At 60.6% G+C, this 25,981-nt stretch overlaps 10 protein-coding genes across 10 annotated transcripts; 3 read left to right on the top strand and 7 right to left on the bottom strand.

Annotated features, from left to right (window-relative positions):
• Positions 1–1,075: 1,075 nt before the first annotated feature.
• On the bottom strand, positions 1,076–2,901 carry A1Q1_05193 (fructose-bisphosphatase; the record flags this gene model as incomplete). The annotated part of the gene is made up of 5 exons (XM_014322000.1): positions 1,076–1,601; positions 1,720–1,878; positions 1,993–2,232; positions 2,293–2,318; positions 2,770–2,901. 5 exons carry the CDS (start codon positions 2,899–2,901, stop codon positions 1,076–1,078), a joined length of 1,083 nt encoding a protein of 360 aa, XP_014177475.1.
• Positions 2,902–3,784: 883 nt separating this feature from the next.
• A1Q1_05192 (phosphatidylserine decarboxylase 1 precursor) lies at positions 3,785–6,149 on the bottom strand (the record flags this gene model as incomplete). The annotated part of the gene is made up of 3 exons (XM_014321999.1): positions 3,785–4,954; positions 5,085–5,254; positions 5,588–6,149. 3 exons carry the CDS (start codon positions 6,147–6,149, stop codon positions 3,785–3,787), a joined length of 1,902 nt encoding a protein of 633 aa, XP_014177474.1.
• Positions 6,150–6,382: 233 nt separating this feature from the next.
• Positions 6,383–7,768, top strand: A1Q1_05191 (uncharacterized protein; the record flags this gene model as incomplete). Its single annotated transcript, XM_014321998.1, has 3 exons — positions 6,383–6,584; positions 6,658–7,052; positions 7,445–7,768. 3 exons carry the CDS (start codon positions 6,383–6,385, stop codon positions 7,766–7,768), a joined length of 921 nt encoding a protein of 306 aa, XP_014177473.1.
• A 66-nt stretch (positions 7,769–7,834) lies between these two features.
• A1Q1_05190 (uncharacterized protein) lies at positions 7,835–9,412 on the bottom strand (the record flags this gene model as incomplete). Its single annotated transcript, XM_014321997.1, has 3 exons — positions 7,835–9,099; positions 9,156–9,212; positions 9,346–9,412. The coding sequence occupies 3 exons, from the start codon at positions 9,410–9,412 to the stop codon at positions 7,835–7,837; spliced, it is 1,389 nt and encodes a 462-aa protein (XP_014177472.1).
• A 1,498-nt stretch (positions 9,413–10,910) lies between these two features.
• Positions 10,911–11,356, bottom strand: A1Q1_05189 (uncharacterized protein; the record flags this gene model as incomplete). Its single annotated transcript, XM_014321996.1, has 2 exons — positions 10,911–10,972; positions 11,044–11,356. 2 exons carry the CDS (start codon positions 11,354–11,356, stop codon positions 10,911–10,913), a joined length of 375 nt encoding a protein of 124 aa, XP_014177471.1.
• Positions 11,357–11,982: 626 nt separating this feature from the next.
• Positions 11,983–14,479, top strand: A1Q1_05188 (biogenesis-related protein; the record flags this gene model as incomplete). The annotated part of the gene is made up of 3 exons (XM_014321995.1): positions 11,983–12,660; positions 12,769–12,840; positions 12,938–14,479. 3 exons carry the CDS (start codon positions 11,983–11,985, stop codon positions 14,477–14,479), a joined length of 2,292 nt encoding a protein of 763 aa, XP_014177470.1.
• Positions 14,480–14,778: 299 nt separating this feature from the next.
• On the bottom strand, positions 14,779–16,087 carry A1Q1_05187 (uncharacterized protein; the record flags this gene model as incomplete). Its single annotated transcript, XM_014321994.1, has 5 exons — positions 14,779–15,128; positions 15,217–15,398; positions 15,514–15,844; positions 15,886–15,971; positions 16,017–16,087. The coding sequence occupies 5 exons, from the start codon at positions 16,085–16,087 to the stop codon at positions 14,779–14,781; spliced, it is 1,020 nt and encodes a 339-aa protein (XP_014177469.1).
• Positions 16,088–16,596: 509 nt separating this feature from the next.
• Positions 16,597–18,866, bottom strand: A1Q1_05186 (uncharacterized protein; the record flags this gene model as incomplete). Its single annotated transcript, XM_014321993.1, has 3 exons — positions 16,597–17,294; positions 17,333–17,541; positions 17,602–18,866. The coding sequence occupies 3 exons, from the start codon at positions 18,864–18,866 to the stop codon at positions 16,597–16,599; spliced, it is 2,172 nt and encodes a 723-aa protein (XP_014177468.1).
• A 290-nt stretch (positions 18,867–19,156) lies between these two features.
• A1Q1_05185 (uncharacterized protein) lies at positions 19,157–21,110 on the top strand (the record flags this gene model as incomplete). The annotated part of the gene is made up of 2 exons (XM_014321992.1): positions 19,157–19,927; positions 19,980–21,110. The coding sequence occupies 2 exons, from the start codon at positions 19,157–19,159 to the stop codon at positions 21,108–21,110; spliced, it is 1,902 nt and encodes a 633-aa protein (XP_014177467.1).
• A 737-nt stretch (positions 21,111–21,847) lies between these two features.
• Positions 21,848–22,865, bottom strand: A1Q1_05184 (uncharacterized protein; the record flags this gene model as incomplete). Its single annotated transcript, XM_014321991.1, has 4 exons — positions 21,848–22,333; positions 22,397–22,493; positions 22,535–22,566; positions 22,701–22,865. 4 exons carry the CDS (start codon positions 22,863–22,865, stop codon positions 21,848–21,850), a joined length of 780 nt encoding a protein of 259 aa, XP_014177466.1.
• Positions 22,866–25,981: the final 3,116 nt, after the last annotated feature.

Here is a 25,981-nt window from a genome sequence, read left to right as displayed (position 1 = left end):
TCTTGTGCGCCTCAATGCCACAGAGCGCCTCCGCGCTTCACGTATATGCGCTTCGTCTTGGCTTGGAGCGCTTTGAGCCCTGTCGAGTCCGTCGAGTCTGTGGGGTCTGCAGATCTCTCTTCCGCCTCATGCCACCTCGATCCTCCACCTCTGGACATCGAGTTAGCCGTGCCAAGCAGAACCTCAACGAGGCGCGCGGAGGAATGCAATTCAGTAGTATGGCATTTGCACAGTTCGCGCAGTCGCGTCTGATTCTCACACTGCCAAAAATCAACTCGCGCGACAATGTATCCAGCTGTAGTAACACTGACCATCGCTGGTGTTGTGACTGGCCGGACTGGACCGTAATCACGGCGATACGGCCAAGGCAGATCGGACTCTCGCCTCCGCTCGCGCTGGAGCTACAGGTCGATCACACCGCGCACACCGAGTGACACGCTGAAGAAACACGCGGTAACACCTCGGACCGTTCTCGGCGGGATCTCCGCGATCGGAGCCTCTTTTACGCGAGTCCTGCGAGTCCTGTGATCATCCTGTGGGTTCTACGCCCATTTCTACCCCTCCTTCTCCCTCCGTACCTCCCCCTCGCACCCCTTGCAATTCACCTTCCCCTCGCTTCATGCACTTTAAGCTCGTGCGTCCCGCCGGAACTTGCGGCACATGCGGCACAGGCGGCAATGGCGGCAATGGCTGTACTGGCCAGATGGCCCTCAAGGCCGATTCTGCGGCTGTGTGCGGCTTTGGCGGCTTTCAGGGGGGTTCTGGTTGGCCAGCTGGTGCTCACTGACTCTCACCGCTCTCACCGATGCCCGCTGGCCATCGCAGGCTCACAATACCCTCTTCGCCGCATTCTATATCCTGCAACCTGCGTCGGCGCCTGGTCGGCACCTGCGCCGACCGATGGCGCTCCGTCGCCGCCACCACGTGACCTGCAACGCCCGGCTAAAGCTGGGTTAAAAAGCAAATACATGGTTGGTGGGCCGTGGGACCCCGATATCTACACTGCTTGCTACTGATACGCGCTTGCTGCTAGGTGCTGAACGCGCTATACGGGCTAGACATAGTCTTGGCCGTTTTACCACTTCTTGTCGGGCGACTGCCACTTGTCGTAGAACTTCTTGAGGTCGTTGACGTCCTCCTTCGAGCCGAGGAAGACGGGGCAGCGGCCGTGGATGTTCTTCGGCTGGACGTCGAGGATGCGCTGCGAACCAGTCGTCGCGACACCGCCGGCCTGCTCGGTTAGGAACGCCATCGGGAACGCCTCGTAGAGCATGCGGAGCTTGCCGTCCTTGCTCTTCTTGTCGTCGGGGTAGCCGAAGATACCGCCGTAGAGGAGCGTGCGGTGCACGTCGGCAACCATCGAACCGATGTAACGAGCGCTGTACGGCTTCTTGTTCTCGGGGTACTTGATCGACTGGAGGTACTCGAGCGTAGGGGGGTAGAAGAACATCGAGTTGCCCTCGTTGAACGAGTAGATCTTGCCACGGTCGGGGATGCGGATGTTGGGGTGGGTCAGGATGAACTCGCCGAGCGACTCGTCCAGCGTGAAGCCGTCGACACCCTGGCCGGTCGAGAGGACAAGGTTGCACGACGAACCGTACCTGCGGTCTGTTAGCAACTGTGCCGGAACAACAGTCATTCTGCGGCGTTCAAGCGCGGGGCTGCACCACCCGATGGTGACTACCCCCGCAGCTTGGCATTCCGCACAGTGCCACTCACATGGTGTAACCGGCAGCAACCATCTTGTTGCCGGGCTGGAGGACGTCGGCGACGGTGCCCTCCTGGCCCTCCTCGATCTTGTAAACACCAAAGATGGTACCAACGTTGACACCAGCGTCAATGTTGGAGGAGCCGTCAAGGGGGTCGAAGACGACGGCGCTGTCTGTCAGCTGACATTCCTCGGAATCAGCGGTTTATCCGCAGTATGGTCCGGCACCCGTTTGTCGTCAAGACTAAGGCTGCCATGCCTCCTGCGGTTACCAAACAACTCACTAGGTGCCCTTGGAGCCCTTGACAATGATAGGGTCGTCAATCTCCTCGGAAACCATGACGGAGACCTTGCCCGAGGCCGAGAGCGCGTTCACCATGATGTCGTTGGAGAGGACATCGAGCTTCTTCTGGTCCTCGCCCTGGACGTTGGAGGCACCGGCGAGACCGACAAGGTTGATGAGACGGGCCTTGCGGACGTTCGAAGCAATGTACTTCGAGGTCACCTGGTTGTCAGCTACGTCGCTAGGAACATGCGGAGCTCAGGGAGGCGAATCTGGCAGAGAGGGGGCGAGCACTGCGTACGCAGCAGTAACAGCACCAACGGACGCCTGGACTCTCCAGCCAACGCGGGACTTCGCCAGATCCGTTGCGAACGAACAGACGTCCGTCGTGGTTATGACGCTGCTGCTGCGACGTCCAGTCTGACTGGCTACCGGCGGCCATGTGCGGCGACTGACGTAGCTGGGGCCGCAGGGCTGCAGGGACGCAGAGCTCGGACTGGCCGAGGGCTTGGTCCGACACGGTCCTCCCAGCACGCTCAGACGACGCACACATGCTCCGTTCGCCCCGGAGAGACGGTAGCCGGAGTGCCGGGTGCGACGTGTAAACAGTGCTCCACAACCAGTGCAGCGTGGACGGCTCGCTGGCTGCCCTCTCTGTAGTGGTGATGTGCTCGCCATTTGTGCAGCTGCTGTCACGACTGTCTCTCTACGCTCCTTCCCTCTGTGTTGACTTTCGTGCGGTTCCGCGGAGGCGGAATGTCTCGGAAATGGTACTCACCTGGATGCCGACGAGGAGGAGGGTGAGGTCACCGGAGGCCTTCTCTCCGATCTCATGCTGCCTGTTGAGAATGTGGCGAGTGAGGGTGATGAGGTCGGTGGGGGGAGCCTCGAAGTCAGGAGAGTCAGTCATGGTGAAGTGGTTGTGGGTGGTGAGGATGGGAAAGAGGGTGGTGAGCAAGGTAGCACCAGGGCTTATATGAGCTGGCACTCCGGAGCACGGAGAGAGCGCGCGACTGCCAGGATCCAGGAGGCAGGAGGATTATCTGGGGTGCGGGGCAATCGAAGTTGATTTAGGCGAGCGCAGCACAAAGCTAATGGCCTCGTGGCCGTGAAGCTAATGCGCGATATTGGGTCGGGCTGGTCGGGTGCGCGGGTGTGCGGGTGCGGGTGTGCATGGGGCCTGCCTGACTGGGAGCTGGTCGCTCGGTCGGTGAGTAACGCCCAGCGTTCGCAGCGTCAGGCTACCGTCATACGCGGTGCTCCGTTGGCCGTTGTCCGGAGGTATCCCACGGTAGCGCCCCGCCCAGACGGCACGGCACGCACGGTACCCACGGTAACCGTTTCGCTTCCTTCCCCTATCGCTCCGGCCCCATTTCGCCGGAGCCTCACTCGGGTGATCCCGCACTCGGCATTATCGGTTCCTCCCCACACTGCAGACGCTCGCATCCTCGTTGCCCCGCACGCTGTCCTCGACACGCGGACCTTATTACCGCCGGCAGATGCAAATCACCAGCAATCAAGATGGGGGCGAGAGCATCCCACCGCCCAATCTCGTCCCTCGCTGCACACCCTTCAGTCCCTCTACCCCGCACTCACAGCGGATTCGGTGCATTGATGATACAACTACGTGGCTGGGCTTGCGGCGGTGTGCGCCTTCCCGCTCGCGGCTGCCACCGCAACAAAGTGGTCGTGCGACCACCACGGGACGGAGCGATACGGGCACAAAGTAATAGGTATACGGGTTCGTTAAAGGGGGGTAGCTATGCATGCACACATGAACAGTCGTTATGAGGTTAAGCGTCAATCTCTCCAAGCTCCTGACCGACCTTGACGTAATCTCCTGGCTTGACCTGGAACTTGAACTCCTTCGGGGCCTCAAACACCAGGACAATTGTTGATCCGAGCTTGAATCCTCCCATCTCCTCTCCGGGAAGCAGCGGCTGTCCCTTCAGGATCGAGGCGGACGAGTAGACGGCCTCAGTGAACGTTTGCGGCGGGTGCGTTCGCTCCTTGGTGTTGGTGCGGAGCGTTTTGTCAAAGTTCACAATGATCGAGCCGACGTTGGTCGCACCGACGGGCGTCATGGAGAAGAATCCATGCTTCCATCGTCCGAGCAGGGCAACACGTTCGTTGAGAACAAAGAGGTTGCGGAGTCGGTTCGCAATGTACGGCGACACCGAGAACAGGTCACCGGTGAAGTGTCGTCGTCGCTCGACGACCCAAGCGGTCGGCGAGTGGTAGCGGTGGTAGTCACCGGGGGCGAGGTAGATGACACAGAAGAAGAGTGCATTGCCCGGCTTGATCGGGGCGACATCAGCGTCCTTGCCGGTCTCGGGGATAATCGCCTTGAGGCCGAGCTTGGACGCAACACTCGCATCGTGCTGAACATCGGTCTGCGCCTGGACCGAGGCATCGGCCTCACCCTCGTTCACGTCGCTGGGGTTCTCCTGAACCTCAGCAGCGCTGTCGGTACCCATGAGCGATCCAAGAGAATATGGGATCTCGTTGATCTCGGCGAAGTTCTCGTCGTCGTAGCTCCGGACATTCTGACCACCAACGATCTTTGATGATCCCTGCCTCTCGATCTCCATCTGCGAATAAGGCTCAGCACCCTGTCCAAGAAGGGCAGACAGCGAATACGTCATGCCCTTGACCTGCTCGACCTTTGACCCGGCAATCTCTCCAAGGTGCAGCACTCGTCCATCGGCGGGCGAAACGACCTCGGCGTCGGCGATAGGACGGGCTCCAGCCTTGAGTTCACGATAGAAGAATTCACCGAGCGACTCGTACTGCGTCAGATCTTGCGGAACGCATTCGTCGAGGTTGCAGCCAAAGATCCAACCGTAGAACCTGAATCCGTATGGACGGAACCAGACCGGAAGCACCAGCGAATTCAGGTAACCCCAGAGGCGTGACATGGATCGAAGCGGGAGCGCACCAAGGATGCGAACCTGTTCGGTGAGCTATATCCATGATAGGCGGATGTCGAATTTGGGTGTCTGCCGGCCATCTTGGGTCGCGTGGTCGCTTGTCCCACGCAGACCCACGGCGGCATGTCACCCAGTGACGCCACGCCGGCCAGTGGGAACTCACCTGCCACGGTCCCTCTGCACGAACGACAGCACCGTCCGGGCCCTGCGTCTCGACGAGCGGCTCTTCTCGCTTTTGCTTGCGCCATTGCACGGCCACGAGCACGAGAGCACCAAGTGCGATGGGGATCGGGTACCACTTTGTCGGCGTCTTCCATGCACGCGAGAGCTTGTCTATGTACGTCAGCAAATACAGCGCAGCAGCAATGAATGGCATATGCCGCCGGCGTATTCGAGGGGGGTGCAAGAAGGTCTCGGACGAGAGCAGCAGAAGCATGTCGCAGAGAAGGAAGGTGTGATGGGGAGTGCGGTGAGAGATGCGACGACTATGCTCTATTATAGGGGCATGCGGCATCGTTTGAGGCACACGGGGTGGATCGACCACACTAGCTCGACATGCCTAAATCACGCGAGCGACGCGATAGGATGCATGCTTCTGAGTAATTCCCGGTCCCCATGGCTTCTCCCAGGCCGACCGATGCACGAGCTTTCGAAACACAAACTCACCTTTCAGCGTTTTCTTTCCCTTGCCGTTCCCAGAGCCTCCCGAACCACCAGAGCTGCCGTTGCCGTTTCCACCAGAGCCAGAAGTCGAGCCCGCCGAAGTCGTAGTCGATGCCGTGTCCTTGCCGTCCTTTGTCGAAGCCGACGGGGGCAACCTGCGTCCAGCCTGCGTCGAGTTGAAGCGGATCATGGTCCTGCCGCCGACACGAAGACGGGTGACAGCACGAGCTGCACGTCCAGGGTAGAGTCTGCCGATTGCTTGACCGGCCATGCGACCGGGCAGAGTTCGCTTTCCGAGACGACCAACGGCACCGGCAGCACGAAGACCAACACGACCAGCACCAGCGACACCACTGTTGAGACGGACAAAAGCACGACGGGCCCAACGCACGGGTGCGCGAGACCTGGTGGCTGGGAGGGCCGCCATGCCAGCCAGGCCCGCGACACCCAATGCGATCGAGGCATTGGTGTGAGCATTGGCGTGAGCATTGACTTGGACGGTGGCGACCAAAGGCGGGGCCGCACGCTGTCGTAAGATGGATCCGGCCGAGCGGAGGGCGAACATGGTGTCGGGGGACCGCCTGTCGGACTCTGGGATCTGTTGGAAGAAAATCGACGGTGGTCGGGGGGTAGCTGTTGATGGATGGGAGTCTCGTTCTCGGAGCCAGGTTGGTCAGTTGAATTGCGCCAACGCCAACGCCCTCAACCCGGCCGGCGCCCTCCATCGTTCCACCACGAGGTCGATTTTCGTCACCGGCCGCACGTGACATCAGCGTGAAGACCACACGATAACGAGATATGCCCAGGCACGTAGGAACAAGGAATGAACGCAAGCCTGAGTCAACCGCCTTCCCTGTTGACATCACAACAACATCCTTTGAGAGCGGCGACCATCGCCGGCGACTAACGACGAGGTCATTCCCATGCTGCACTCGACATGAACGCACGGCAGGTGACAGACGCTTTGAAGCGTCGCTACCCCTGCCCCGAGCCGAGTTCTGTGAGTTGACGATCGCGTGGCTCAACTGATAATTAGGAATGGGTGTCGCAATGTCTAACTGCCCTCGCTGCAGATGGCCAAGACGCCTCGTACGAGAACGTGGAAGCTGCATACCTCGACTCTGATCTGAATGAGACAACTCTCAACGGAGTGATTCCTCAAGAGTTGAACGACGGCGTCCTCTTCCCTCGCCCAACGCTGCTCCAGCTTCACTCGATCACCGAGATTGGCGCGAGTGCGTTCGCGCTGAACACAGCCCGAGAGCAGCGCCGCGAGGTGCTATCTGGTGCGACTCGCATTCGCGGCATTGACGACGACGACGAGGATGACATCGACGACAGCAAGCTGCCCGCGTACCCCCGCAGCATGCTTAGCGTCGAGGTCAGCGATGGGCGCAGCACGATCCGCGCGATCGAGTATAGGAAACTGCCCGAGTTGGCGCTCGGTGAGACGCGACTGGGTCTCAAGGTGAGTTATGGCGCCGTACACCAACTGACACTAGCTACTCCTTCATAACACCAAGATGATGCGTGGGAGGCTGCTCCTTGAGCCGAAGAACTGCACAGTTATCGGCGGCTGTGTCGACGAGCTCGAGGAGGGCCAACCGCAGGCATTTGTCGAAGGACTGGAGAAGCGTCTACAGTAAGCTGTAGCACTGATGCTGGAGCTGACATCCAGTGATGCTAAGGAGAACCCCGTGCGCATGACCGGACGAGGAAGAGGACGGCGTACGTTGCCCGCCGCGACCGCAGCAACGCGTGCCCGGGCAACTCGGCCTGCGCCTGCCCGAGGCACGTCTAGTACAGCCCGTGCGCCGGTTTCAGCAGCGGCCAGCGCAGAGGCTCGAGCCGCACGTGCAGATTCGCGCGGCGATGGAGAACCCCGACCCGCAGGAGGAGCGGGCCCGACCGGCCCCAGTGACTCAGATTACTGGTGCCCCTTCATCAGCGACAGGGGGCCCAAGCTCCGGCTCATTCGCGAACCCGACCGTTATTAGCGATGACGAGGACGAGTTTGACGACTTTGATGACAGCTTTATCCGTGCAATAGACGAGGTCGAGGCTGCCGGTATGGGTGCGGCGGCGAGCATTCCACGTATGCGGTCGCAACCAACTCAACGCTCGAGCGGGAGGAGCACTATCCCCGCCGACGCCGAGATCATAGAGCTTTCCGATTCTGACTAGTTCATGAAGTGTATGTAACAGTGTACAGTGTGCCTATGCCAGTTAAATGCATACATACATTCTAATCTACACTTCGATTTTAATGGTCTCCTTCTCGTTGACGGGGGTCTCAAGTCCATCGAGACCGGTCTCGACGGCGGTTGACGCCGAGGAGACGCTGCTAGAGTCGTCGGCCTTGCCGAGGTTGATCATCTTGCGACCGTCAATGTGCCAGATGTAAACCGCCCAACCGGCGATGTAGACGAAGCAAGGAACAACAAGGAAGTACGAGACGCGGGTGTTCCAGCGGTCCGCGATAGCCATCTGCGCGGGAGGGAAGACGGCACCGCCGACGACGCCCATGACGATGAGACTGCCTCCACGGCGGGTGTTCTGCCCGAGTCCAGCCGTGCCCATGGCAAAGATGCAGGGGTAGATGCAGCTCTCGAAGAACATGACGATCATGAGCATGGCGACGCCGGTCATGCCCGAGAGCGAGGCGGTGAGGATGGTGAACAGGAGCGAGAGCAGGGTGTATCCGAAGAGCACGACGGCGCCGGGCCAGATCACCATCAGGGCGACGGAGAGGAAGCGACCGATAGTGAACATGATGAGCGAGTAGGAGAGGAGCTCGGAGCCGCGGGCGTGGTTGATCCCCGCGTCTTCGGCCAGGAAGATGAAGAAGCTCGCCAGCATGACCTGCGCGCCGACGTACATGAACTGTGCGACTGCGGCGGAGAGCGCGCGCGTCTCCTTCCAGAGCGGCTTGCGCGGCTCGTTCGTATCGAAGACCAGCTCGTCCTCATGCACCTCTGGCAGGGGGTAGATGAGGAACACGAACGCGAGGATGAAGCCGACAGCGGAGACAGCGAGGTACACCCACTGGACGTTGTTGAGGTCGTCGTCGTGCCCATCGCTGAAGAAATACTTTGACGCGATGAGCGGGCCGGCAAAAGAGCCGATGCCGTTGAAGCCCTGCGACAGCTGGAGGCGGAGCGCGCTCACGCCCTGCGGCGGCATGACGGTGATGTAGCTGTTGGCCGAGACCTCGAGACTGGCGAGTCCGCAAGCCGTGAGGGCAGTGAGGACGACGAAGCCGCCAAAGATGCCCTGCTTGTTCGCGTCGGGCTTCATGGACTCGCGGGCCACGGGCCAGAACAAGATCGCGCCAGTCGAATACAGCACGAGGCCCATGATGATCGTAACCTTGTACCCGCGACGCTTCAGGACCCAGCCGGCCACGGGCGAGAAGAGGAAGTAGCCCACGCCAAAGTAGGCGGCCTGCAGGCCCGTCGACTGAGTGCGCGTCACGCCGAGAACGGAGCGGAGGTGCGCATTAAGCGTGTCCAGCACTGGGCTGGTCAGCGCCGCCCGTTGTACCCTCTGTTGGTGAGAAGAGGTCACTCACGGCCGTACAGTAAACCCCACAAGAAGAAGAGGAAAGAGACGAGCAACCACGGCCCGACTGAATCGTTAGTTCACTGACATCACTTTTACCTGGCACGCGACCACTTTGCGAGGTATGCAGCTCGCTTGCTGGCTTGCTCGCGTGCTCGCGTGACGCCAACACCGCCGATAGCAGACGCAGCGCAACTCACTGAAACGACGGGGCATAAGCCCCTCCTTGAACACGGACTGCTGGATCGCGGGGGCAGAGGCGGCCATGATCGGTACCCGCACGGGGATGGGATGATGATGGCCAAAAAGAAGAGAGGAGTCAAGATTGCCAGAAATTTTGGACCCAGTACCCCCTCCCGGCGGCACCCCTTGCTCTCAGTCGAGTCCAACTTTCTTTCCACACTTCCGGCACTCATTCGAGTCGGTACTCCCGATTGCATAGCGTCCTGGCCACTCATGTGGAAGCTCCAGGCTGGTTCAGGTGGGAGGGGAGGGCACCAGGAGGGAGCCAGGAGGATCAGGAGGGGTCCAGCAGGAAGCACACGAGGGGCAGCAGGCGAAGCAGGTGAGGCAGCAGCAGGCGGGAACCCAGCCTATCTCCTACGGTTCTATCTCGGAACAAAATTGCTCAGCCAATACGATCCGAGGGGCGAGATGGCGACATGAGCTCCGTGGGGCTGTGGAGCCCGCCGCGTACGCCGGGTGCGAGGAAGCTAACCCTCTGTAAATCCTCTGTTAATCCTCTGTCGACCCTCGTTCGACCCTCAGTTAACCCTCGGTGCAGCCTCTATGCAGCCTCAGTGCAGCGCCCAGAACACGCCTGCATTCAGTCAACTGCGGCGTTTAAAGTTCTGCAACCAGTCATCTAACGGGAGGCGGAGGGTCTGGAGGGTCTGGAGGGTTTGGAGGGCTCGCGAGGGGGGTAGGCGGACAAGCGGAGGGTCGTTGGCGGATGGTCGACGGGCGGATTAGAAATTTTCGGTCAGGCGCACTCGATTGCCGCCGTTGCCGTGCCGCTGCCGGCGGCAGATGTGATTGGGCCGAAGAGATATGGCGAGCTAAGCGGGGTCTGGTCTCCTGCATGCTGATATCTGCCGTGTGCCTGCGGTTCGTCTGCAGCGCTGCAGCAGCACACGAGTCGAGGTATTTATCAGCGCGATGTCTGGACCGCCTGCCAGGCTCTTGAACCCAAGATCAGTCGCGAGGTGATCTGCGGAATGCTCATGTGCCACAAGAGTATATTACATAACCTAGCCCCTACGACTTGTTCTCCACCAGCACACCGCAGATCGTGTACTTGCCGCTGAAGTGCTCGTGCCATCCGTGCATGTTGTCGCTGCTTGTTAGCTCGGTCAACCAAGTGGAAGCTTACATCTCGCTCTTCGTCAGGTCGGTAAGCTTGTCGAGCGGCTGGTCGATGGGCGTGAGCATGTCTGCGGTTAGCGGATAAACCAAGGTATGGAGCGCCGATGATGGCTTGCGTCGGCATGGCGACGGCGACGACGGCCGTACACTAGTAGCATTCGGACTGCGGAGGTGCTGGCCAACGGCGAGGGGACGCGAAGGCCCTCCCAAGCCGACTTCGAACACGATCGCTCAACCTTAGCTCAGCTGGTCGCGGGTTGAGTGCCAGCAGACGCCGCGGCGCATGATCATCCCCAAACGCCTTCCCTTGCAAGCAGTACTCACCCTCGTCGAAGCTCTGCTTCGCCATTCCTCGCGACGCATCGCGGCCTGCAAAGTTGCCGTACATTCCCTCTGCTTGTTAGCTTTGAACCCAGGCCGCAGCTTGCTTCCGCATGGGCGCGTGTACCGTGATCTCGCGGGCTGCAATGGTCCCTGTCGTTGCCTCTGGCGATGACCCCGGGGCACCTATTGCTGCAGAATATCGCACTTACCCGGGCCGTAGAAGTTGGCGCCCTTGGAGACGTCAAACACAGTGCGCTCAATGATGTTGTGATCCTTGTCCATCTTGGCGATGGCGAGGAGGATGCGCTTCGACTTGATGCCGTCACTCTCCGCGAGCTCGATAGGCGTGTACTCCTTCCAGATGCCGACCTCGGGGTGCTTGTCCGGTCCCCAGTTGTAGACGCCGGCAGTGTAAGTCGTTGGTGGGACTTCCGGGACAGGCTTCTGAGGAACAATGGCACGGAAGACGAGATAGGCGATGGGAATGAGAAGGGCGACATTGAGGGGATTGGAGAAGGACATGGCTGTTGATGCCTATGCGGCGGGGGTCGTCTTGAGGCTGTGAGAGAGTCGTTTGGTGTGAGCTAGAGAAGCTGGGAAGTGAGTTGAGGAGGGATGGATGGCGATAGACGATGGGTGAACCAAAGGATGCCGAGGTCGGTCGTGGACTATTGCATCATGGTACGGGTACTCGGCTCTGTCCGGTCGCTTCATGGCCGGTCTCCCAGGATGGTCTCGTTTTGGGGGCGCTCCGCCAAAAAGCCAAAACCAGGGGCGGGCCAAGTATCGTCCGCATATTACATACATATACAGGACTCATCAAAGGAGTGTAGCAAGCATGTATCAGATAGCATCTTCGGGTGGCGACGACTACGCACGCTGTCGCCACAGCCTGGGCCGCAGCGGGCGTATGCCGGCGGTACATACTGGGGAGTCGTGCTGCCGACGGGGTGATGCATGCAGGCGTTGCCGTGTGCCGTTTGAGTGCCGTGCCGACGCGTCGCTGCGTGGCACGTAAGAAGATTTAAGATATTGCAATTCAAGACAGAAGTTTCCGTCGCATGCCTAATCCCATTTCTCCGCCAGCCACACACGCCTATCCCCTCCCAGAACATAGCCATCACCCCCCGCTTGCGAAATGTCTGCGAATGACATCGACGCTCGCTCACAGAGCACCGCCTAGTCTTGTTTCCTCGCCATCTCGCTCTCCCTCACCTCACTCTCTTCCACCACCCCCGAGAGAGAGAGCACCCCCGCCTCCCTTCTTCGTCCCCCCAGGCCCACGGCCACCCCGCTTCCTTTCGGCCCTCGGCCTCCGTCCCCCGTCTTCCGCCATGTTCGCCATCGCCAGAGCCTCGGCCGCCTCCTCCAAGGCTGGCCTCGCTCGTTCCAACGCTCTCGCACCCCGGTTCTTCTATGCTGCCGCCGCCACCACGGCTTCCCCGGCTCTTGTTCTTGGTCTCCGCCCCGTCCTCCGCGCCTACTCTACTCAGACTACTACCACCACTACGACTACTACTACGACCCCGCCTGCTTCCAACGAAAAGGCTGCCCCTGCCACGGATGCGGCCAAGGCCGCCGCTGCCGCCAACCCGACTCCCGAGTCCAAGGAGGTCACTCCGGAGCTCAAGGAGACCGGTGTTGCCGCCGTGAAGAAGGAGAAGCCTTCTGGTCCCTTCCTCAAGCGTGCTTGGGCTGTTGTTAAGAAGGAGGCGGCTCATTACTGGGCCGGCACCAAGCTTCTCGGCTCGGAGATCAAGATCTCCTCCAAGCTTCAGTGGAAGGTTCTCAACGGTGGCTCTCTCACCCGCCGTGAGCGCCGTCAGGTAAGTTGAGCAACTGGAATAGGAGCTGACGACCAGCTCCGTCGCACGACCACTGACCTTCTCCGTCTTCTGCCCTTCTCGGTTTTTGTCATTATCCCGTTCATGGAGCTTCTGCTTCCCGTTGCCCTCAAGCTCTTCCCTAACATGCTCCCCTCCACCTTCGAGGGTCAGCTCGCCAAGGTGCGTTTTTTTTCGAGATTTCGTCTATTTGGCTCCAAGCTGGACGGAGCAAAGACCATGTCCCCAAAAGTTCAGAGGATGGTGACTAACCTATCAGGACGAGAAGGAGCGCAAGCTGCTCCGTATCCGTATCGAGATGGCCAAGTTCCTCCAGGAGACTGTCACGGACTCTGGCCTGAAGTCTGACCGTGTCCTTGAGAGCGACGAGTTCAAGCAGTTCTTCCGCAAGGTCCGTACCACTGGCGAGAACCCTTCGCCGGAGGACGTTATCCGCGTCGCCAAGCTGTTCAACAACGACATCACTCTCGACAACTTGACCCGTCCCCAGCTCGTCTCGATGTGCAAGTACATGAACATCCACGCCTTCGGTACCGACAACTTCCTGAAGCACCAGATCAACAACCGTCTCGAAAAGATTCGTGCCGACGACATGATGATTCACGCCGAGGGCATTGACTCGCTGTCTATCCCCGAGATCACCTCTGCCTGTCAGTCGCGTGGTATCCGTGTCACCGGTGTTTCGCCTGCTCGTCTCCGCGAGGAGCTCGCCCAGTGGGTTGACCTGCACTACACGAACGGTATCTCCGGTGTTCTTCTGATTCTCTCGCGTGCCTTCAACTTCGAGAACAAGGGAGAGGACGTCATGACTTCGCTGGTTACTACTCTTGGTTCGCTTCCCGACCCGCTTATCGACGAGGCCGAGCTCTCGGTCGCCGACGAGAAGGACTACAAGCAGAAGCTCACTGTGCTCGAGCAGCAACAGGAGCTCATCGATGACGAGGCCGAGCAGGAGCAGGAGGAGCGCGAGGCGCGCAACGCCAAGCGTGCTCAGCAGGAGGCTGCCGAGGCCGAGAAGGAGAAGGAGAAGGCTCTCCAGGCTGCCGCCGCCGACGCTCACGCCACGACTTCCGACTCCAAGATCTCCGCCGAGGCTTCCGCTCTGTCCACCGACGCTACTGGCGCCCACCCCTCTGGCGCGCAGGCCAGCACTGCTCACCCTGGTGCTTCCGTTGCCGCCCAGCCGCCGACGCCCGAGAAGCCCTCTGTCGAGGATGCCAAGATGACGAAGGAGCAGATTGGCGAGCTCGCCGAGGCTCTGTCGCTGTTCACCGCCAAGTCGTCGATCGAGAAGGAGCGTCACGAGCTCAAGGAGATTCTCGAGGACAACCTGCTCTCCGAGGCCGAGTCGAAGGAGCACCCCGAGGAGGTGGACGCCAAGGTGATCGCCGTGTCCAAGAAGGTGCGCTCGATGATCAAGAAGATCGACGCGCAGTTGGAGAAGTACGACGAGCGCGTCGGCAACAGCCTAAACCTGATCCACACGAATGCGCGCGGCGAGATCTTCGTGCACGACCTGCAGGCCGCTCTGCGTGCGATCAAGCACGCGCCGCCCGAGGAGCTCGTCGAGAGCCTCTCAAAGAAGCTCGACCCGGATGGAGACGGCCTCGTGCCGCTCGACCACGTGCTCGAGCTCGCGTCGCACGACGACGGTCTCGGCCTCGGCGTCTTCCTCGACGACGAGGCGTCCAACCTCCTCAAGAAGGGAGACGAGTTCCGCCACTCGACAGACGTCAAGGACGTCAAGAGCCTCGGAAAGGAGCTCAAGCCCAACCGCAAGGACATTATCCAAGAAGAGTAAAATGTTTAGTCCACGCCCTCACCCGCACCCAACCCCACACACAGCTAGTAACAGTAGTACCCCATCCCTACATCTCTACCCTCGACCTCTCCTCTCTCCACTCTCTGTCCAGGCCTCCCCCACCTTAGACTCATCCCGACCTATCTCTATCCCTCCCCCCGCTTTACTCTTTTTCAACCAAGTTACAAGTTTCTGCATTGCATAGATCTCCCGAAGGGCTGCGCGACAGCGCAGCGATACACCTCTCTTTTGGCATCACTGATCACGGCAAACACAGTCGCTGATGATACATCTCATCTCTACTTGGTAGAGTACGTCTCACTAAGGCGCATGTGGACGTAATCGCCGGCCTTCATAACCTCGAACCGATTCGGCCTGTCCTCCGTCACACAAGTCGGGATGGGCTCCATGAGCACGTCGTGGTCGCACCCAAAGAAGAAGGGGATTGAGTACCGGTCCCGCTCCAGCGTAGGGAGCACGCGGTGCCGCGTCGACACGAAGACGCCGTTCGTCCAGCGCGCAAACTGGTCACCAATGTTGATCACGAATGTGTTGGGAATCGGGGTGGCGTCGATCCACCCAGACGCCGACTTGACCTGCAGCGCGCGGGGGCAGGAGTCCTGGCGCAGGATCGTAAAGCATTCGTAGTCTAACGTCAGCGAACGGGCGTGAACGAGCGAAGCGGGTGAGCCCCTCCGCTCACACGGAAGGGAGGATGCAGGGTAAAGTCGACTTACCAGTGTGGTCGCCGATTCCTGGCATGAGCTCGTCGACTTCGCGCCCGTCCAGGCCGGGGTAGAAGAGCAGCCGCATGATGGCGGCCGGGTGGCGCGTCTTGTCGTCGAAGAAGGTCTCGGGGAGGTCGAGCGCGAGCGCAAACAGGGGGAAGAGGCGCTGGCCGAGGCCGAGGAGCTCCTTGCTGTGGGCGTTAGCGGCTGCGAGCGAAGCGAGCTGGCGCCTATACCCTTCTCCTTTCCTCCCTCCCGTCCCCGATGGTAGAGGGAAGGCCATTGGGAAGGGATAGCATTACTCACTAGTACGAAAGGACGGTGCCCTTGAATTCCTCGGCGCCGTCCCAGTCCTTCTTCTCCGGCCACTGGTTCTCGGAGTGCCTCAGACCCTCGTTTCCCTCCTTCTTGAAAGACTCCGGGGACACCTCGGGGTCCAAGCCGAGGTTGAACGCCTCGTGGTAGTCGCCCTTGTTCTCGCTCGAGACATTCTCAGACAGCAAGCCCATGTATCCCCTAAAGTTGTCCGAGTTGGCGATCGCGACAGACTTCTTGACAGCATCGGGCGTCTTGAAGAACGCAGAGGACTCCTTGAACGTGTTCTCGACGACGGACTCGGGGACACCGTGGTTCTTCACTTGTCTGTCAGCTATGCTCTACGCGAGGCGCAGGACATACCGTAGAAGAATCCAGCCGTCAGACACGCCTTCCTGATTTCTTCGGCGAGCGCTTTGCGCTTTTCGAACTCGGGTGCGGTCGCATCGCTGAGATCACTTGACTGGTCAGCTAATGCCGTCGAGTCAGCTTACATGACGGGGATCGAGTCAAAGTCGGTCTTCTTCAGCTCGTCCGAGAGCTGGGCGAGGTTGGACACGGTCATGGCGAGATGTTCGTGGAGATAAGAGCAATGGCAGAAGTGGGCGTTCGCAACGGTCTCAGATAACAAACGCCAGTACGCCAGTTTGCATTCATTCGACTCCGACTCCACCTGATTGCGGCGGCCGGGGCTGGAAATATTTAGCCCGTTATCGCGGTGCAGGAACATGAAAAGGAACGAGGAACTCCGCATGCCCAGGGCTGACAGGGCTGGATTCCGCAGGACTAACCGCGTAATGACCGACTTGCCGCGGCGCCACCCGGCAATCAACCGTGCGGGAATCTACCGTCCACTCACATCGAGGATATTGCCCGCAACACACCTACCACCCCGAAATCTTTGGTCTATCATGATACACTTGCATGGTAAAACTGCCTGGTCTACGGCTCTGCTTTTATCGTACTGCCTGCTCCGCTGTCTACTGCCATCGCCTGTTCTTCCATGGGCTCCCCTTCCCCCTCGTCGTCACTAGCGTCTTCGGCGCGGGCGACCGCGGTTTTCTTACGGCGGCACTACCAGCCGAAAGACTCGCCGAGGTAGAGCGCGAGCCCTGACACATTGTTGCTGGCGACCTCGAGAATCTTGTCCTCCGCATCCCTGAAGGCATTACGAGCACGGTCGAGCTCGCGCTCGTTCATCGTCTCCAGCAAGTCCTCTGTGTCCTTCTCCTCCTCCTCCTCTTCCTGTAGCACACTCTGCGGAATCGGGAGACCGAACCGGTCCTCGGCCAGATGACGCTTCTTCTCCTTGCGCTGCTCGGCGGACAGCTCGGGGTCGTCTGGGTTCGAGATGGCGAGCTCAGCACGCAGGTTGCGGGCCAGGCCGCGGAGAATGAGAGCAGCGAGGAAGGCGGCGCCCATTGGGTTGCGTTGCGCGTCCGTCGGCGTCAGCTGGCCGATGTACCGGCACGCCTCAGACTGAGGTAGCGGAGGCACGCGGCGCCCAGTCACGTTCGGCGTCCACAGCACGTTGCCCGGCGTCTGTGAGCTGACAGCGACCGTCTTTGGCACCTTGATCGGCTTCTCAAGCGGAAGATGCGTCAGAAGATGCGACAAAGTGAAGGGGCTCTGCTTGCACGAGCCCCACGCGCACGCCGACGGGTTCGACGACAGGTGCTTCTCCCGCACATGCTCCAGCAGCTCAGCCGGATTCGTCGCACCAACTGGCCGGTCACACTCGCGCCAGATGCACGTAAACCTTTCCGTCTCATCTGAACATCAGTTACGTGACCAAAGCTCTGAAACTTACATGATCCTTTCCTGAAGCCAAGACCGGCAATGACGAAACGCTTCTCGCCCCGCTCGTCCGTCCACAGCTTGGCCTGCGCGGCAGGGAACGCGATCTGAACGTTCTTAATGACCTCCGACGCGCTGAGCAGGGGCTCGACTGTCTTCGGGTTCGAGAAGAAGTTGCGGTACGCATGCCAGAACGTCACCTGCAGCAACTGCGCCTGCGAGCTGTACACAAAGGTCTCGTGCATCCTGTTTGTCAGCTTATACCAGGAGCGGACAGCTTACCAGGCAACTGATCGCTTCGTCTCGGACATGTGGTACAGCTCGTTGGTGATGGAGGGCGCAAGTTGAGGCGCCTCATCGCCGACCTCGCGGAACACACCTGGTCCGCCAAACATCTCCATTCGCGACTCGTCCGCTTCCCGCTCAGCGCGACGGAGTAAGCACGCTTGCCGTGCGAGCTGGATATCGCACGCGGGGTTGATGACGTCGCGGCCGCGGAGCGCCGGAGGGGGCTGGAAGTTGATCTTCTGCTGCTGGCTGCCGTACTCGAGCAACCCGACGAGTGTCCGCAGGTGGGCGGGGAAGGAAGGCTCAGCGAGGATGGCACGGGCGTGCTGAGGCATCGGAACCATCGCGGCAAGGAGGTCGAGAACAAGCTCGAGTAGCTCGGTCGATCCCGTCAACGTCAAGAGGTAAAGCATGTGCTGGATGAAGCCATCGGGTGGCGGGCCAGAGTAAGCGTTGCTGTAGACCTTAACGAGAATCGGGAGAACGGATGAGAGGACAGCAATGTCGCGCGAGTGCATCACAAGCGTCGGGAGGACTTCGTTCAGGATGTTCTGCGTTTCGGGAGTCGAAGCGAGGAACTCGAAGCTGCGCTGGAGGATGACGAGAATATGAAGGATGGGCTCGGGTGTACGTTGCGCGACCTCGAGAAGGAAATCCATCGGCAAGCTGAAGATGCGCGTCACGACGTCGAGGAATGGGCCGCGCGAGAGACGGCGGGCGTTGTTACCCTGCACCAGACTCAGATTGCGGAGAACCTGGAGCGAGTACGTCGCGCGCGCCTCCGTGACAGGTTGCCGCGTGAAGTCGGGGACGGCGCCAAGGGCTTCGCGGTACTGGTCCGGATCCCGAAGTGCGGTGCGGTATGCAGCCTCACGCTCGAGCTCGTCGACCCAGAGCTGCGGCCACTCGCAGAGGATGGTGTCAGAGTCGAGGTACTGGTCAAGCTGCATGTCGCGGTCGTAGGAGCCGAGGACGAGGCGGGGAAGGGCCCAGTCAACCTCGTTGTCAACGCCGGAGCGAAGCGCGAGGAACAGCCTGTTCCGCGGTCCGGGACGAAGTTCCTCGCCTGTCGGTCCAAACGGCGTCGCGGCTGGCCGCGGCATCATGCGCGCGCCTTGCTGGGCTTGTGCTGCCTGCTGCTGCTGGAACTGGGCAGCTTGCGCGCGAGCAGCTTGATATTGCGCGGCGGTCATTGGCGCACCCGGCGGAGGTGCGACCCCATGCATGGCGACCGGGCGCGAGGCCGATGGGACGGCCATGTTGATCGGATGTGGCGATGGATGTGGATGGGGGGTTTGTTGACAATGCAGGGTTCCGACGCGCTTGATGCTCGATCCAGGACTGGCATGCATGAACGAGTGACTCCCGCGCGCGTCGTGTGGTGAGTAGTGATAGATTTACTTCCGTCATCACCACGGAGGTCGGTGGCAAGAGCAATCAAAATACACGTGGGCCCGTTCCCAAAAGTTGGAGGAAGGCAGTGGCCATGAAGTCAGAGCTGCATGTGATCGGACAGCTGCAACAACACCACACCCACCACACATCGACAATGGACGCGCTGCTAGCTGCGGCGGGCCCCATGCGGCCGCCGAAGAGGAAGCGCTCGTTCCACAAGAAGGGTCAACCGACGGCACACAAGACGGTCGACCGCGGCGAGCACAAGGAGGCGATCGACCCCAGCACCAACTCGATCCTGACGAGCACGCGCGTGCCGGGGTCGTTCCAGTCCCGCAACCTGGCGACAGGCAAGGGCGCCGAGCCGCTTCGCCCCGATGCCTCTGTCAGCAAGATTGCGGACAAGAAGCTGCGCGCGCGCGTTGCCCGAACGGACGTTGCCGGCAAGAAGGCGAAGCAGGAGCGCGCCGATGTCGACGAGTGGCTGAACCAGGCCGTCAGCGGCGGACAGGGCGGCATCGAGGTCGAGGAGGACGAGGGAGAGCGGACATGGCGCGTAGGGCAGGACGAGATCGTGCAGGCTGTCGGTGTGTCGAACGCGCACAAGAAGTTCGACCTCCGCTTCGACAACATGGGCAACTACATGGTCGACTACACGCGGAACGGACGGCACCTCGCCATTGCGAGCCAGAAGGGCCACGTCGCGACGTTTGACTGGAAGGCGGGCAAGCTCAATGCCGAGATCCAGCTTCGTGAAGCGGTCCGCGACATCAAGTTCCTCCAGAACGAGGACTACTTTGCCGTCGCGCAGAAGAAGTATGTCTTCATCTACGACCGGAACGGCGTCGAGCTGCACAAGCTCAAGGACCACATCGACCCGGTTCACATGGAGTTCCTGCCCTATCACTACCTCCTCTCCACTGTCGTAAGTCTCATTGACTGCAGCTGGTTGGACGGACCAGTTAGCTGACATCCAGGGACACGCCGGCCACCTCAAGTACCACGACGTCTCGACCGGCCAGATGCTGACGCAGATCGCCACGCGGTTGGGTTCGCCGGCCTCCATGGCGCAGAACCCGCACAGCGCGATCATCCATCTGGGCCACCAGAACGGCACGATGACGATGTGGTCGCCGAACCTGACGACGCCGCACGTCAAGCTGCTGGCCCACCGCGGCCCCGTGGCCGGTATTGCGATCGACCCCTCCGAGAACAGCGCGGGGCGCTACTGCGCCACGGCCGGTCTGGACGGCACTGTCAAGCTCTGGGACGGTCGCATGTGGGGCAAGGAGGTGCGGCACTGGACTGTGCGCAATGCGCCAAGTACGCTGTCGTACTCGGGGCGCGGTATCCTGGCCGTCGGCGGAAAAAGCGGCGTCACGACGTACCGCGACACGCACCGCGGCAGCGGCGCTCCGAAGCCGTACCTCACTCTTCCCACACCGGGACTCAGTGCGTTTGACGCCCGCTTCTGTCCGTTCGAAGACGTGCTCGCCGTCGGACACGAGAAGGGTATTTCGTCCCTCCTCGTTCCCGGGTCCGGAGAAGCCAACTTCGACTCGAACGAGGCAGACGTCTTCGAATCCTACTCCCGCCGGAGGGAGCGCGACGTGCGCTCGGTGCTGGACAAGATCCGTCCCGAGCTCATCACGATGGACACGGATTTCCTCGGCCACATCAACCCGTCCAAGGGTGGCGAGACGCATGCCGAGCGCGAGGGGCGGTCGTACCGCCATCTGTCGCGTATCGAGCGTCTCAAGCTCAACGGGGAGGACGTCGACGGCTCTGGCGCCGAGGGCACCGCCCGAGGTGCCGCGGGAGGCGTCAATGGAGCGAACGAGTCGCGCATGGGCATCAACGACGAGGACGAGGAGAGCGGGGACGATGAGGACGAGAGCACGCCCGAGGGCAAGAAGAAGAAGAAGATGCGCGGACGCAACAAGGCCATGAAGCGGTACCTGTCCAAGAAGAAGAAGAATGTGATTGACCCGGCCCTGCTTGCTGTGAGGGAGAAGGTTGAGGCGCAGAAACGTGCCGACGAGCAGGCCGCGCGTGTGGCTAGGGGAGAAGTCGTCAAGGAGTCTGGCGCGCTTGCGCGCTTTGGATAGTTTTGCACCTCTCTGACGCCTCTCGCACCAGCTTTGCTTCTTCTCATTCTGTTCTTTCGCCCCGAGCAGGGGCATCGCACATTTTCCATTCTATAGATCTCCATGTACAGTATGCATTCCCTCTAGCATTGCACCCTCCTTCTACTCTGCAGTCCGACCTTATGGTGCCTCTCACACGACCTGGGTGGCAAATTTGCTTCGAGCGGTGGCAAACGATCGACACTTCCGATCAGCCCGCAGTCTGCAGATCTACGGACCATGCGTAGCAGGGATCTCAGGTGCACAACACTCACCTATGCACCTTCCCCGTCTCCTCTGGCTTCCCTCGCCCCTCCTGCTCGCCAATACCATAGTTTTGAGCAAGGGCCCTCGTCCCCACCGCTTCCACTCGCCCCGCTCGTGGGAGTGTTTGTTGCAATGTTATGCTATCCATGCGTGCTCTAATGTATTTGGGGGGTTACAATATATGCAGAAGTACAGAAACCGTTGGTTGTTTGTCGTCCCGTCGCGTTCCGTCCGTTCGTCTAGATGCTGCTGTCGTCCTTACGTCTTCTGCACTGCACGCTGCTGTTACATGCACTCCTCAGTCCTCATCCTCCATCCTCCATCCTCCGCGGTCCACTCTGGCGCCACCCCCCTTCCTCCATCTCAACGGGCGTCACGCAGCAAAGCGCATCGCGAGAAGAGTTGACTAGAAAGAAAGGGGAGGCCTTCGCCCTCGGCCTGCGGCCTCGGGCTCACGAGCTCACGCTACTTCCCGGACTCGGCCGCCTGCGTCCGCCCCTCTGCCCCTCGTTCCGTCGCTTCGCCGCCCGCCCGCGCGGAGTGGAGGGCTCACCCTGATTCTCCATGGGTCGCTTCGCACCAGTCGGTCCAACCTGAGACGGGCTCGCCTCCTCGCTCGTCGTCACGTTTACCGGGATGGGGACCGAAAAGTTGAACGCTCCAGCCGGGGCCGCGTGACTTGACGTCGGGACGCGGGTCGCTGAACGCATCGTCTTGACACCCGGACGGGCAGGGGCGGGGGACATGATCGGCGACGAGGCGGGGATGGCGTCCGCACGAACGGGTCGCGAAGGAGTCGAGTCCTCCTCCATCTGGTCTGTACGCTGCGAGAGCGAGCTTGGCCCGGGCGCAGTGTACCGCGGCATGCTGGGGGCGGGGGCCGAACTCGGGCGCGCGGCGCGGGGTTTCGTCGGCGCTGGCGCTTCGTCGTCGTTGTCCTGCGCAAAGGCTGCCATTGCCGTCTGCTGTCAGCTTTATAGGTGGGAACCAAGGAAGCTCACCTGGCGAGCCTCAGTCCAATCCATCAGGCGCGCGAGGGCGACTGCTGCGTCCTCGCCGGCTCCGATGTCGCTCTGCACCTTCGAGAGAACGTCCGCGCTGCATGTTAGCTCACCCAAAGGACTCTCTGAGCTACTTACAGAGCGGCAGAGTAGCCGACCTGGTATGCTTGCTGATTCGTTAGCACATTTGCCACCAGACTGTGCGCTGTAACACGCCGCCCCGACGCCCGCCACCGGCCAAGTGTCGGAAGAAGCCCACCAACACCACCCGGCGAGCGTTGTCCAGCGACAAGGGATCACGCACCTTGGTATTGCCCAGCGAAGTCTTGTAAAGATTCGTGATACTCAGCGCGGCGGCTGTCGTCAGCTTCACTCCTCGAGACAGCTTACCTCTGAACTTATCGGTCATGTCGCGCTCCGCGTCGGCGAGCCCGGCGGGCAGCGACGAGTCGAGGCCTGAGAGGTCCATATCGTCTATATCTCCTTCGTTGTTGTAGTGTAGTGTTGTAGTGTTGGTGTCGCTGGTATGTTAAGAGTGCAGAGTGTGCAAGATGGCGAGCGCGATGTCCGATTGCAGCACGAGGCCGGGGCACAAGTAAACTTACCGGTCGGTGCGGCGTCGATTTTGATCCCGCTAATGCTGCACTTGCACTTGCAGTCAGATCTCAGCCCTTATCCCCCACCTAATCGCGCCCCAGGCACTTGTTTGTGCATCACTCCCCCTCACTACTCGTCACTGTGACTCGTCGTGACGCGATGTGATGCATTCGTGAGGTAAGGCACCGAAATAACGCCCGGATCGTACTACATACTACTGCATTATAAGATAATATCGAGGCGAGTACAAGATACGAAGTATGGAGAAAAGGAATTGCCCGTCTTCTACAATCAGCAGCTCGGAGTCATCCGCCGGTGGCCGCAGCCTAGAGCAGTGTCGTCCACCACCCGCTCGCCTCGTCATTCTCGAGCGCAATGAGCGCGTTGGACCAAACGTCCTCGTTCGTGTTCCACAGTTCTGCGCCCTGTCCCTCAACCGGTAACGTCGGCCACAGCTCCTGCGCAGCTGGCAGGTTAGGCATGGGCACTTCCGAGGACTGCGCCTGCGTCTCTGGCGCCTCGATGAAGCGTTTCAACAGCGGCACACCACGCTGCACAACGAGCGAGTTTGAGCCGCACTCCCAGAGCGAGTCGATCGCGCCGCGAATCTCCTGCACGATCTGCTGGCGCTCCTGCGGCGAGGGCTTGCCGTGCACGAGCTCGGTTGCGATCACGACACCAGCCAGGACGGTGTATGATGCAATGGGCCAGGTTCGCAGGAACATCGGCGGAACGCGCCGACGGCGCTGGCGCAGGATCTCACGGGCTGCCGTCAGACACTTCTCACGCACGTCGCTGAAGCGCTCGTCGCTGTATGACCGGCCCAGGAAGGAGCGGTACACTAGCACGACGCCTGCAGCGTTCAGCAGCGTCCAGAGGTATCGCGAGTGTGCGCTCGGATCGTGCGGCGCATGCAGGTCGAAGTTGCTCTCGTCATAGTGGTCGTTGTCGGAACCTTGTAGGATGGGGAACGCAGCAAAGTTATCCTGCAGTGCCCGGTCCGCCGCCAGCGCGATCACGTATTGGTCCTTCAGCGTTGGCGCTTCCGCAAACGCCTCAGAGAACTGCCGGAAAATCCGGTAACGTCGTCCGGCGCAGAGCAGATGGGTCATAACCGTCCACTCTGTCAGGGGCCGTTCGACTACAGATGTGTTTGTCATGTCTTCAAAGTTGGCGTTGAAAGGCTCAGCCGTCAGACCCTGCCCGAGTCGCAGACCCCCCGGGTTCGCAAAGTCTGGCCGGCCCTCGGCGAGACGCAGAAGGAGCCAGACATGTCGCCCGATCTCACGCTGGATCAGGCCCGGGGGCAGGTTTCGGTGGTCCTCTGGCTCGGGCCCGAGAAGGTGCAGCTTCAGGAGCTGCGCGATACGCAAGCCAACGTGCAGGAGCGACTCGGTGTAGGCGCTCGCGCCAAAGTTGTACGACACCATGGGCAGGACGACGATGGTCTGCAACGCCTCGATCGTCGGGTTCGTCGACATGAACTTTGATCGGTTCAGGGCCTCGAGGGAGACATCGAACCAGAAGGAAGACAAAGATGCAGCCTCCTCGAGCGCGATCCCCAGCTCTGGAGCGAGTAGGTCACCGACGAAGTACATTCCGACAGAGAGGAGAGAGAAGTCTTATGTCAGCCAGTGAATCACGGTCTAACTCACAGTAACTCAGCCAGGCGTCGCCCTTGCCGCCCTCGTCGCCGTTCGTGACCTTTGTGATCCATGCGTCGTGCTCGGCTAAGAAGGTCGGGATGTGGCAGGTCGCGTGCAAGAAGGACATGAACTTGAGGCTCGCGCGGACGATGAGCATGCTCTGTGGCGCGGTCGGAAGGAGCGTGAGCAGGTCCGAGTGCGCGAGGTCGGTAGCCTTGCGGCTCGGCAAGTCGGGAAGGTTCCCTAGTCCTGGCACGACGGGGGAGAGGGGCGCCTCCGAATCAAGCCGGGGGCGTCCTTGCGGCTCGCTGGGACGGCGATCTGACGGGGGCGCCGGGACGCCCATGACGTGCACGAAAGGCTCGAGAACGTCTGGATCGTCCTGTCTCGATCCTGGTTCATCGTGCGGTTGCCGCGCGGACGAGGATGAGCCGACGAGGTGCGCAAAAGCGTTCCCACCAGGGCTATCGGCGGGCGAGGGAACAGAGTTGCGGGATGCAACACTGCCCGGGTCATTCGTGGGGGTCGCAGCCGAGCCCTCGAGCTCGCGCAGCCTAGTCTCGAGCTCGGTGACACGCCGCCGGAGATTGACGTTCTCGCGTTGCAGCTGTCCCTCACGAAGGAGGCGGATCTGCTCCGGGGTCAGGGGTGCTCGCTGCGTCGTGTTAGGAGCATTGACGAGGCGCCCCCTGACGATCGCGGGCAAGCGGGAGCATGTTTCTGGGTGGCCTCTGCGGATGCAGTTATCGCATGGGATGGATTTGTTGCATTTGATTCTGTGAGGAAAATGTCAGTCGGGTGGTCATCGTCGGGTGGGTGGAGCGGTCGACGTCTTAGTCTGGGAAAAGATGGAAGTGGGATGCTCACTTTCGTTTTGTGCAGAACGCGCATGAATTGGAGGCTCTCTGTGATACTCTTGGCGTTGCTGTGTCAATGGGAGGGGGGACCTTCTGGCCTTGACGAGGGGGCTGTGCCTCAGTCATGGCGGGCAGGAGAAGATGGGAGGGGAGGCCGGATGAGCTTTGCGGTCGTGATTGCAGATAGGGTGAATGCTGATAGCACGACAAGAGTGCTCACAAGATGACGGCGGAGGGACGAGTCGGGCGGCTGAATCGAGCGAGCTCACCTCGGCATGCGGAGACTACTTCCGCTTATACCGCTTACATCGGACTTGAATTTTCTGCGTTTAACCGGGAATTACCCCCCGCACACCACCACGGGCGCCCCACACCCGATGCCGCATATCCCGAGTCCAGGCCCCGCAGGTCGACGTCTTACAGCGAAGACAAGAGTGTTGCAATCTGGCCGTCTCTGTCGCGCATCGAAAAGCGTACATGCTACG

This window comes from Trichosporon asahii (genome assembly GCF_000293215.1).
Source record: "Trichosporon asahii var. asahii CBS 2479 unplaced genomic scaffold scaffold00071, whole genome shotgun sequence".
In the NCBI taxonomy this organism is placed as follows: Eukaryota; Fungi; Basidiomycota; class Tremellomycetes; order Trichosporonales; family Trichosporonaceae; genus Trichosporon; species Trichosporon asahii.
The sequence above is the reverse complement of the archived record's forward strand: the minus strand, read 5'-3'. Positions and strand labels throughout refer to the sequence as shown.